This window comes from Manis javanica, chromosome 16, assembly GCF_040802235.1.
Source record: "Manis javanica isolate MJ-LG chromosome 16, MJ_LKY, whole genome shotgun sequence".
Lineage (NCBI taxonomy): Eukaryota > Metazoa > Chordata > Mammalia > Pholidota > Manidae > Manis > Manis javanica.
In genome coordinates, this window is record NC_133171.1 from 51,872,204 (window position 1) to 51,885,210 (window position 13,007).

A 13,007-nucleotide genomic window follows, 5' to 3' on the forward strand; every position below is an offset into this window, starting at 1 on the left:
TAGGATTCTCAGAGTCTTCTTGAGGAGAGAGAAATTCTCCTCCTGTTTGCCTCTTCCTTCTCTATTTAATCTTCTACTCTAAAAGGGAAGGCAGAGAGCCTCCTCCAGCCCTTAAAATTTTAAGTTATAATTAACAGCATATACCCACCATAACCATAGGGTTTAAAAAAAGAAACTTTCCTTACCCACCGTGACCCTAAAGCAGGCCTGCTTCAGGTCAGTCACCAAATGAGTTCTTACAGATTCATAGGGAAACTAACAAATTTAATTTTCTTCTGCTTTTTCTCTAGTGCACAATTTCATTAGACTCATTTGTCTACATTCATGGAAATACACAGTCTATTGGATAAACTGAAAAAGATAATGCAGCCATTTAAAAGATAAAACTAGTGAAGTCTTCTCCCCTGCCCCCAGTATCTTGGGCTAGGGGAAAACTTAATGAAAAAATGCAAATGTTGAACTTTTGGTAATTTAGTTCTATTTCTTAAAATATACTTTGTGTTGGTTTCAATGTTTTATTGAGTAATAAAACTGGTTAACAGTATTCCCACATCGGGATTTTTTCACATTAGCACGTAATAAAGACAGGAGAAGGGATTGGTTTATTCATATTCATGCTCTGTCTCTCTCCCCACTCCATCCCTGCCCAGCCTCCTTCCTTTATACGCCCCACCCCTCCTACCTTCCCTCCCTCCCTCTTTCCCTTATTCATTTTTCATATCCTCCACTTCCCATTTTGTCTTTCTACAAACCCTTGAAAATTACAATCTGGAAAAAAAAAGCAAAGATAAAAAGAAAACTAAACCATGAAGTAAATAAGACATTTCTTCCCATGAAATTCAAATCAGTTCCTCTTTCCAGATACAAAGAAGCCCACTTAATTAGGATTTTGCCTGTGCCCTGCTAAATATCTGTAATAGGCATACTGTGTCTGCACATTCTCGGGCAGAGTGTTGTGCCTTCCCATTTGACCCTTCTTTTATTCCTGCAGGGAGAGGTTTTATAAATGTTTGTTTATTCTTCCAATTTAGCAAGTTTGTTTATCTATAAAATTCTATGCTAAATAGATCACCTACCAACCAGTGGGTAATTACTTGATTTTTTTATTTGTTGGTCTGTCTACTGACCTGAAATATAAATTCCGTGGGAAAGAGATTTTATCTGTATTGTTCAATCCTACATCCTAGCATCCAGTGACAGTAGCTGCACATAGTAAATAGTCAGTTACTACTTGTCCAATGGGTCAGGGATCATTTGGGCAGGGGAAGAGTGTGAAGGGATTATTATTTTTCCTTTAGCCATGTTTTTTTTGTTTTGGTCCTTAAAGCAAGGGTAGTTCACAGGGAGGACTTTTAAAGTTCATGTTGCTAAACTTGGTGTTTTAAGGTAAACTGAGTAAGAAGTTCTTTTGTCTCTCCTCAGCACTACTATCAGTGTGTTTTAATTTTGCCTTCTAAACTGCACTATAAACTCCTCCAGAGGAAGGTGTGTGTCATGTCCTCTGGGTCTGGTCCTCACAGGGCTCAACACAGTTTCTTATACCTAGTGAGTGTTTATTAAATCTTGATTAATAGCAGATTTACCCACTATACCTACAAGGGCTGTTGACTGGGTAAATGTACAAGCAGGAAATTTAAATGAATTAAAATAAATTTTACATATTATATCATTTTCATAAGATTTATGTGAATATCATAATGAAATTCTTTTTGTATATGTTATATACTTTAGTAAGTTGAAGACATGTTATTATGGCAGGGTTTACATTCTGCATATTTGGGGTGGAGAAAAAAAAGCCTACTGCTCAAAAGCCATGCTGTTCCCCAAATAAAAACAACGCTTAAATGTTTTACCCTAATGTTGGAGTGACTGACTGTATTGGTAGCTTTGGCTTATGATGTGTTAGTAATCATTCACCCGTCTTATTCCCTCTGCATACTTGATGTTATATAGCATCAATTGTCTCTGTAAAACAAGATGACTTCTTGTTTGGTTTGCCCTTCAGGTTGAAAAGTGGAGGTGCTGGAGCATGATTGTTCCCTCTGCAGGCCTAACAGTCAGACAGCATCAGGGCTACCCTGAGACAGCAGCCTCTGCTTAAGCTAAGTCTGGACACAGAGTGTTTAACCTTTCAATAATTCTTCTTCTCCCAAATAAGCAAATACTGCTGGGGCCCTTTGCTGAAGTCACTAGAGGAGAATCTATAGCTCCACAGATCAGCCACAGGGAAGGTTTTCTAAAAGTAACAAATCTTTTCTGTTGCACCATGCTTTTTCTAGAAGCTTTTTGTCATTCTAGCAATAAACTGTTTTCCACTTGCTGCCTTAGCATCAAGCCCTGAAGTCACTTCCTCCTCCAGTTTGTGGTTTGATTATATGAGCACTAAGATTGTACCCAGAACTAGAAGAAAATATTATACTGGGGAAACTTGTAGACATTACCTGCTTCTTTGGTTAGAGAATTACTTATGTACATTCTCAGTTATTTTCTTGAAAGGAGAAGTCATTTAGGAAATCTTGGAAGTGGTGAATCCAAATCCACAGGTCCTTAGTAAACGCTGCTGCTGAAGTTCTTAGGTGGCTGCATCTGGCCATGCAAAGAACAGTTTTCTCTTTCAAATTCTCTGTGGCTACCTCAGAGCAAAAGCCAAAATGTTAAGAGTCCCTTCTTGTGCACCAGTCATAGGAACTCTCAAGTTTTCTCGAGTCTTTGTTTAACACAAAAATGTGAAGCTCAATTTTAGAATAAAACTTTCTTTACCCAAAGAATAGAATTCTGATGGATTCTGGCTTTAGTTGATGCCTTGAAAGTTATTTTAAACATTTATTACTGAATTTTATTTTATCTTGTAGTAGAACCTGCTCAGTATAGAAGTTAGATGATCTTATAACTGGAGACAAAGGTCAAGGATTAATTATAACCACAAGTAGCCTTGTGGCCCACCAGAACTAAAGACTAGAGAATACCAAGGGGTTTAAAGTGGGAATGTATTATAAGTTGCTCTTTTTCTATATTTTATTATGGTAAAGATGTATGTGACTTAAGAATTAAATCTGGTAGCATATTGACAAGAAACAATGGGAAGAAAGGTTAAGAATAGGAATTTGTACCTTTCCAGAACTATCTAGACAGGGAATGCACTGAAATTTCCAAAGAAAAATTCCTCTAAGTCATAGTATTATGTTGTCTCTCTGTCTGTTAGGAAATGCTATTTTTCTTAATAAATTAAAACTCCAAACTTCCAGGGTTTCATTCAGAAAAAACACTCTTCTGTGGGTATGGGTAGCTGGACCAAAAAGATTCTTCCCTTGCCTCTCTATACATAGCTGAGTCAGGGTAAGAACATTCTAAATAGACTTTTCTAAAGACTAGGGGCTTAAAGCAGGAAATGCCACAGAGCCACGTAATCTGCATTTGGAATGTAGCTGCTTTCTGTGGCCCTTAATGGCTATACCGTGGTGCTGTAAGAGGAAGGATGAGATCCTGCCTGGGTTCTAGAAGTCTGTGCCTGGGCCTGCCTCCTCATGGAGGCACCATTTTTACATCCCCAGTTAGAAATTTTCTCCCAGACAACCAGCATTCTAAAAATCCTAACCAAGACATTCTGCATCCAATGAGCTACTCTTTACATTTCTATTTAATAATATCCTACTCTGCCAAGCACTGCACTGGACACTTTAGATACTTATCTCATTTAAATATCCTATATGGTTTGTGTTACTGACCTCATTTTATAAAGAAGGTAAGGTTCAAAAAATTTAAAGCATTTTTCTTCCCAGAGTGACACAGTAAATTAAGTGGCAGGGCTGGGCTACAAACCTGGTTCTGTTAGACTCTCAAGCGCCTTACTCAGCCTCTGTAGTGCCCTGCAGCTTCAGAGTGCTGCCCTGGGGGGGTTTAGGTTTCATATTATTAAAGAAGACAAAACCTCTTTTCACTGGCAATATTATAACACCTAACTTATACACTGAAACTGTGTTTCAGTCCTGTCTGAACTGTGTTCAGGATCCAGTCTTTGTCAGTACTTAGAAGACAGCTAACAGGGGGAAGGGAGGAGAGGACTAGAGACAGACTGTTCCACCAGGGCCCACGTGGACAGCAGTCACCCTCATCAGAAATGGCCAATCTGTTGCATATCTGCCTTCCTCAGCACTCTTTAAGTTTTAATTATCTTCCAACTGTCGAGCTGCTGTTGAGGATCACAGAGAACAAAGGAGGGCTGTTATATTTTTCAGCAGTGCCCCTCTCTGCACACTGATGAAGTCACTAGCTGCCACTGCCCTTATTATCAGGTTAAATCAGAGTCTGACTTTGGAAAGATGATGCTGAAAAGAAAAAAAAAATCTTAAGCTTTACCTCTTACTCAAAATCTTTTGTGACAGAGAGAATGTGTTATCTACATCTCTTGTTTAGATGTTATGACCCAGATGCAAGTTTTCCTTTGTTTTTCAAACAAGTTAAAAAGAGAGAGAGAGAGGAATCTCTCCCATGCGCAGCCCATGGATTTTCAGTAGCTCAGGTAGTAATAACTTCTCTCCCACTTCAGGGTGCTCCACTGTGAGCCCCACAGAGGAAATCTGCCTGTGGTCAGGAATGCCGTCCATGCCTCCTCCCTCTCCCTCTAAGCTGGATAGGGCCTCTGAGGTCTTAATGTAGAGCTCCAGGCTGCCCTACAGTCACAGAAGTTGGGGGATTAGTTGAAGCCTATTTGCTATTTCTAGTTGAGATCTTTCGTAAAGGACAGAGTCCTGTGGTATGCAACTCCTTACTGGAGAAAAGGAGCATGGTTTCTTACCATTTTTGTTAACATTTTTAAAAATGTGTATTTGAACAAGGACTTTATTCCATATTTTGTAAATTATGCTATGATTTTATGGAGACTTAGAAAGTATTGTAGAACTAGAATAATTAAACTTGTTATAAGCATTATATATAACAGGCTAATCAAGAAGTGTGCTGTAGAGTGGTGAATTGCTAATTTGACTTCAGGATTATGCAGCAGAGATAACATTATGTTCATTTATATAGAACTTTTTATCTGGAGGCACCTCGTGTGCTTTTCCAATCCTATGTATTATCTTGTTTGTTATCACAAACACTACCATTAAGACTGTAAAATGTATTCTGGTACAATTTTTTATTTTCAGTTTCTTATAATTGGGGGATGAAGGAGGGGAAGGTTGCATATTTTCTCCTACTCCTGATATTTATACCAGGGTAAAATTGGGGAAATGACTATTATCTAAACCTGGAAAGCCTGGTTCCATATAATGTTTTAAAAAGAAAGAAAGGGAAGGAAGAAACATTATTGCATCTCCATAGGTCAGCCTGGACTGTTAACCTTAATAAGTGCCCATAGGGAAAGCCCTATTAGCACTTCCTGGCTCCTCTACCTTGTACAGTTTTAGGAGAGCTGTCTATCCTTTGGTAGAGACTCAACCTAGGGAACAGGAAAATGATATGATCCAATTCCACCAAACCACATTCCCTCCATTCCCTCCAAGATTGCAGACAGCAGTGCATGGGCTGCCACAACCAGAGTGGTTGAAAATGCTATGCTGGTTGAGTTCTTGTGGGTTTAGGAAATGGACAAAATTAGATTCAGGCCACGGTGCCAAGATCCTTCCCTTAACACATCCCTTCCCTTCCAGAAAGCCCAGAGAGTGTCACTACCAAGAATAAAAAACAACACAGTCTGTTCTACCCAGACCATTTAGAACTTAATTTAAACAAACCCCACCTATCCGCCCAAACCCCGTAAATTCAGCACCTTCTGTCTGCCTTGAGGGCTGGAGAGAACAGATCAGGGCCATGTCCTGTTTAACCAGAGGGCTGTGGTGCGTGCAGCAGTTGCCCTGACCTCCTGCACAGGAAGCATGGTGTCTCCCTGTAGTGGGTATGGACACCCTGAGCAGCCAGTCCAGGAGATAGCATTTTTCCTGGTTATGAAGACGAGTGATTAGCTCATGTCAAGGAGCAGATGGCTAAATGAGGTGCACAGGGAATGCCATGAGATTCAGGCTTGAAGAAATGGGAGGGAAAATAGCCCACGATACAAAATCCCCAAATGTAGTCTCTTAAATGAATTTGTTAAATTGGCATTTACATTATACAGTTAACTTGGAGTGATGAGAGATGTAAGGAAATTACTGAATTAGTGAACAGCGATTAACTCAGAAGTAAAATTCTATCATCTGAACCAAGGGTGGTTTTACACAGTGGGGGGAGGCTGTCACTAAAACCTTGCCCAGTCTGTCATTTCCTCATTGAAATCTGTTCATTTAATACATCCCATCCTTCAGAGTGCATAGTTCATAATGTGGGAGACTGTTACCAGTTAATCTAGTTATTTTTTCTGGTTCTTCCTTTGAATTCCAGTAAGATGGTATGTGACACCGTCCCCATGGATTTGTATGACAATCAGAAGAATGACTTTGTCTGTTCATTAACTTGTGAACTGTCAGGTCCCTTCGGAGAGGGAAAGGAGCAAGTCACTCCAAGGTTAATGCTTGTTTGTCAGAGGTGAGGGCTCCAGGGAGTCACAAGAGGGTGAACAGGCTGAGATGCTCAAGACCTGCTCTGTGAAACTCTGCACTGTGTGCAGATGCCAGAGCTGTGTGGTCAGGACAGGAGGGAGCTGCAGGGCAGGCTTGGTCACTGCAGATCCCTTCCTGTGGTCAGGAGAAGGCTTCCTGGCAGTCAAGTGGGGGGCTGGCATAAGTACATAGGTAACTTCCTAAAGAGGATTTAGGAGCAATATTAAAATAGAAGAAACTATGAGTGGTTTTCAGTAGCAGTTTCTGTGGATTTTTCTTTTAGAAGAGAAAGCAATTATTGATTTCATGCATTTGTCTCTAATGGATGAAATCTTCCATTGAGTTGGAAAGCATTTGATTTGGTGTGTGTTTGTGCACCTGTGCACAAGCACATTCCTAACTACAAGGCGAGGATAGAAGAAGCTCTTCGTTATTCTCCAGCATAAATGTCTCATTGACATGTAATCTTTCTGACATTCAGGGGTTGAGCTGAACAGAACCTGGTTTGATTTTCTAGGCAAATCAGATCTATGTTCTACTTCATTCTCTGTAAAGTGGTATCTCCCTAATTTTGCTGTTCTACTTCTAGACTCAGTTGGAGCTAGCCCTAAAGAGCAGGTACAGGGTCTAAAGTCAAGTCCAAAGTCTCCTTTAGTTCATACCCTGGTACATTTTGGTTTACATAATATATTCTGTTATCTTTGGATATGTTGTTATGGAAGCTCATTTTCTTTAACAACTTTTCTTTTCTTTTTACCCCACAGGTATATTCGAATAGTTGGGACTCACAATACAGTGAACAAGATTTTTCACATTGTGGCTTTTGAATGTATGTTCACAAACAAAACCTTTACTCTTGAGAAGGGGCTGATAGGTAAGTATTACAATTACATTTGTGTATATAACTTATCTTCAGTTTTTTTTTATTCCATTAAATCTATTTAACCCACCTCTTTAACAGCTTTGACTAAGAACTCTGGTTGATTTGAATACCTTATAGCTGAGTGACATAGGAGAGGGCTTGTATTTTAGAAGTAGTCAAAATAATAATTCCAGTAAACTTAAAAGAATACAAATATTATAGCAGTAATTACGGTTGAAAATGTTTTAGTGATTCATTCAGATTTGCTGTGTGAGGAATGGTTTTGGTAGTTAGACAAAGCCTTTGACACCAAAGGGTTTTCTTTCTTTAATGGTAGGCAAGAGCCAGAAGGAAGTCTGTGTAATACTGATCCAGTGCTCATACTTTTCCAAAGCTATGCAGGTATTTGGCCTTTAATTTGATATGAATGTTGTGCATAGCTGTGAGAGTATCTTCTTTTCATGGACACATCAGTCCATATTCGCCCTGTTTAGCTATGTTCGCCTCAAGAAAATGCCTACACATAATTTAAATAAGATCAGAATAACTGAATTGTCATTATGAAAGTCAGGTTATCTTGTGGGAAATGCTGCCTGACTGCTCTTTGAGAACGATATTTTAAATTTTGGTTTAGTTGTTAATTTGGTTGTTTTCTCTTGTGTTTTGTTTTGTTTTTGTTTTTGTTCTAGGTAATATTTAGTCTGGCATTGTGTACAGTCCAGCCCAGGTCTTGACATTCTAAATATCATGAGTGGTTTTTCCCATCCACACTGATTAGTCTTCATTTTCCCATGCTCACAGGTTTTTACTCACCTCATTCAAAGATCATTTTTGACTAAGAACTCTGTTTTGACTAAGAACTTAGTCTGACTAATCAGATTCTTGAATCTTTGCCTTTATTGCAACTTGTCTGAAAAGGGACTCTGTATGTTCAAGGGGAGGGTGAGATGCCCTTGCCTTGGTGTACCTGAAATAGAATTCTTTACTTTTACAAAGGGACTCATTTCTCCTCTCCTTTTCAAGTCCTGTCCATGCTGAGACACGTAACATATTGACACAGGCTATAAAAACACAATGATGACCAAAATGGGAAAAATAAATGTAATTTGAAAATGTTTACTATTGAGCAGTTACTAAGTCTAAATTTTCCTAACATCTTCTGTGTCCTAAATGTAATCCTTTCCTTAGGGAAGTTTGGGAGAGGAATACGATTAAAGTAGCTATAGCAGAAATTGTTCCAATGTGTACAGAACTTTTAGAGCTAAATTAAAATAAATAATTTGGTTTTAGCTTTGTTAGGGGTGTAATTTTTAATAGTTAAATGCAATTGTTAATTTTGTGACTTAAATAATTACAAAGTTAACAGTGCTGCAGTGTTACCTGATATTACCAAGGCTTTTAATTCTGTGGGCTGTTTGGAATTATGGTGACGGAGGGCCTGGGAGAAGGCCTTTTCACCTGCTGTCCACACTGTTTTACAGACCATAGGCCTCACTGTGTATGCGATTGTGTCACTGGGGGCGCCCTTCTGAGAAGGTCTGCAGACACCAAACCGCCTTCCTAGGCACAGGGCAGGTCACGGTGGGCTACTCATTTCAGTCCAGGGCACTGCATTTCAAACATGCCACATGGAAGGTGCCACCTACTTACATCCCCCTTCTTACTGAGGAAGAACAGGTTTGTGGACACTGTAATTATCCAAGAAACAGGTCTATCCGGCCTGAGAGGCCATTACAGGCATGAAACTCAGGATCAGTTGTAGTGAGCGATGCTGTGGTAGGTCTGCATGTTTTGTCCAACAGAGATGGTCAGCCTTTTCAGAAGCCGCAGTAGTCTCAGGCACACCAGAGAAGGAAAGGAGAGTGTAGAGGCAAGGAGTGTTGTCCGTGTCTGGTCAGACGCTCTTCCTCAGGCCCTTCCCCATGATGCTCACAAGTCTGCCTGCAGAGAGCACTGTGTCATTGCCATCACCGTCCCTCAGCCGCATGGGAGCAGTGGGGCGGGTGGGCAGATACATGCGTGTACTTGTTGATACACGGCCAGTGGTGGGATCCCCTCTGGCCCTCCTCCTGCCATCTGCACAGCTCAAAGCTGACCCCATGCTGGGCAGACAGGGAGGTGGCATGGGACATGGAGTACCGGGGGATCTCAATATCCTTTGTCTGACATGGCAGCTCTGCTAAGTTTAAAGGAGTATTTGAAATTGTACTGGCCAGCTTTCCATGTGGATGACCTCAGGTGCATTTTGGCTGCACATGGGCCTCAGCCAGCCTCTCTACAGGGACCTCCAAGAGAGGACTGGAGGCACAGTGTATGTCAGCGTCATCCAGAGTTATTTTAAAATTAGAACTGCCTACTAACGCCTTTCTATATCCTGTGAAATATGTACACACCTCCCTTGAGAACCATTGATATAAACTCCATATTTTCATGGGGAAAAAAAGTAAAACTGAAGTAAAGTCATCAGAATATCCAGTAGGGCATCAAACCTTACTTTTATGTTTTAAGATTCAGACACTTTTTTCACAGTTCCTGGTCTTTATTTTGTAGTCCAGGCTACTCAGAGTAGTAGTACTCTCCTTATATACTTTCAAATTACTTTAAAAATATTTGCTTTTTTAAAAATCAGATTTCCAAATTATTATTTAAAATGTATAATGATGCCAGGGAAAAAAATAAAAATCTTCTATAATTTATATGATTTAGTCTTTATGAGACTTTATAAGACTTAGTCTTCCTTTCTCACCAAAGGGTTTCTTTCCCATTGTTACTGGCTGCCTGTCATCCTTTATCTGCCCCCCTCTGTGGGTTCATGTAACTGTGGACATGAGCCCCGCCTCGGCTGCCCTGAGCAGGTCTGGACGTCAGGCCCACGCACAGCACTCTTCCTGCCTGACCTGCTGTTGCTGCCACAAACCCTGCCCACCGGGTGGCTGCTTCTGGATGCACTGGGATGTATTCCGGGAAGAATCAGCCTGTGATGACTGTCTCCTCTTTGCTAGGAGACACTTGCAGGAAACTCTAACCTGTCTTACCAGGGAGGTATGGAAGAAATAGAAGAAATAATTAGAGTAGATATGACTGCTATTAAATAAGTATTCAGCCTCCCAAAGAATGAGTTTGCTTTTCCTTGGAACTCCATTTTGTGATACATACATGGTATTTGCCAAGTCCTTCCACTTCTTCCATTTCTTTTCATTTAATCTTGTATTTAAATTCACTTGTTTGAATACCCCACTAGTTATTCAGATAGAGAGAATAGTATATACCACCCAGCTGAAAGAACTGTGAACTCATAGAAAACCTAGTTTTATCTGTATTCTATCTACTTCCTCCCTATCATATTATTTTGAAGCCAATCCCAGACATTTTATTACCTTACCCATAAATATTTCAGTATGAATCTCTAAAAGTAAGACTTCTTTTTTGTAGCCATAAATACAATATCATTATAATATCCCAAAACAGAACCATAACTCCTTATGAGTGTTGAACATCCAGTCTGTTCAGATGCCCTCAACTGGATCAGTCTGGAGTGAGTAGGTGCCACATCTCTAGCACCAAATGCAATGGTGTATTTTTTCCCTACATGTATGTATAACAGTAACAATATTATACATAGAAGTAATAGTAGTGTAACTTCATTAGGGTTCCCAGATCCGATTCCATGTGTGTAGGTATGCGGGAGGGGGTTTTCCCACACATACTTACACACCAAATGATTCTCGAACACCAGCAGGGTGTTGGAGAACTCAACTCAGTTCTGAGGCTATCTGCCCAGAGACAGCACCAGATGCCCAGGTTAAGGGCTGTGTCCTCCAAAACTGCCCTCTGCTCCCTCAACTCCAGATGCTGGTCGCAAGCCCCAGGCTTACCTGTGCTTCTGACCTGCCAGCTAGAGATTGGGGGTTCCCATGACTTCCCTTAGGTTCAGTTAATTTGCTAGAGCGGCCCACAGAACTCAGGAAAACATTTACGTTTACCAGTTTAATTAAGGATACCATAAAGGATACAAGTTAACAACCAGTTGAACAGAGACATAGGGCAAGGTCCTGAATAAAGGACCTTCTGTCCTCATGGAGCTTGGGGCTTGGCTGGGTGATGCGTGGAGGCATTCTGGTTCCCAAGCATAGAAGCTCTCCAACCAAGAAGCCAGATGCAGCCAAACCAAGCAGGGCAGGCAGAGCAGAGCAGAGAGAGTGAGAGCAAAAAACTCCTCTCAGAGGTTTTGTGAAGGCTTCATTACAGTCAGGACTGACTAAATTATTGGCCATTGGCTGATTCAGCCTCCAGACCCCACCCCTGGGGGTTGGGGCATCCAAAAGTCTCTCATTAACATGACAAAACACCTGTTTCACCTTCAAGACCTGCAGTGTTTTCAGAAACTGTGGATGCAGACCACATATACCTGGGTAATATATATTTGGTCATGTGAATGACCAACTATGGATTTCTTATAACTCATTACAAAGCATTAGGTTATAAAATCAGAATTCAGATAAGGTCCATACTATCAACAAATAGCTTTTATGACTCTTAAATCTCTTTAAATCTATAGTTTCCTTCCTCGTGTCTATCTGTCTTTTTCCCTCTCTCTCTAGTTACAACTTACTTGTCGAAAAAACTGTATTTTTGTCCTGTAGAGTTTCTAACAACCTAGATTTTGGTGATTGAATCCCCATGATGACATTTAACATGTTGCTCTTTTGTGTTTCTTGGAACTTGGTAATCAGATAGAGGCTTAATCTGATTCAAGGATTTTCTATAGGTGGTGGTATACGTGTCTTCCAAGAAGCACAGAAGCTCTTTTTTGGTTGTCTCTCTCTTTTCGTTATTCACATCCATTCGTGATTATTTCCTAGATGCATTATCTCATAATTTGAAATTACAGAATGGTTCTATTCTAACTATCATTCCTCCCCCATTTAATAGCTAAATAGAGAGAAATTTCCTCAGTACTCCGGAGATGCATTTTGCCTTAGAAAAGAAGGATAAACATTATATATATAAAAAATTTTTTTTTTACCAGTTTTCAAACTAAAGAGGTGGTTATCTAGCATCCTGCAAAGGTGACCAGTGAGATTTGTTTGTGGGGGTTTTTTGCACATGCTTAGGGAGGGAAGGGGAGTACATATCATTTTGAATTTATGGATTTAAACAAATTAGACTTAACAAATTGGGATTTTTAAAATTATATGTGGTTATTATTATTGATATTCAGATTGTCCCCATCTTTATCTTCTTCATATTGCCTCTGGAGTCCTCTAACATGATCTCAATAATCCTCAGTAGTTCCTTGATTTCTGGCCTGTCAGATATACCAGGTTCATCTTGCACATTTCCTGCTTCTGATCTGGAATCATCCATTTCTGCAAGAAGCTGTAGTTCCTTTAGGTGGGAAATGATGTTTGGAAACCTAAGTCTAAGCATTTACTACTGTTTTGGTCCCTATTTCTAGGCTTTTTCAGTGGACAGGACTAGGAAACACGTGCACACGTATTTATTTATTTATATACCATATACTTAACAGGTAAACTATATCATGAGTACATGTGGACACTTCTAATTAAAATGAATGCACAAAGTTTTTGTTTAACCTTTTGATCTTT

The 13,007-nt window shown here is 39.9% G+C and overlaps 1 protein-coding gene across 6 annotated transcripts in view; it reads left to right on the top strand.

Annotated features, from left to right (window-relative positions):
• BTBD9 (BTB domain containing 9) overlaps positions 1-13,007 on the top strand; it is a 504,665-nt gene that overhangs the window by 332,400 nt on the left and 159,258 nt on the right. For all 6 annotated transcript variants that reach the window (XM_073224474.1, XM_073224476.1, XM_073224475.1 and 3 more), the window contains one exon: positions 7,301-7,410. In XM_073224474.1, the coding sequence (XP_073080575.1) occupies positions 7,301-7,410 (110 nt within the window). The remainder of the gene's footprint in view (positions 1-7,300; positions 7,411-13,007) is intronic.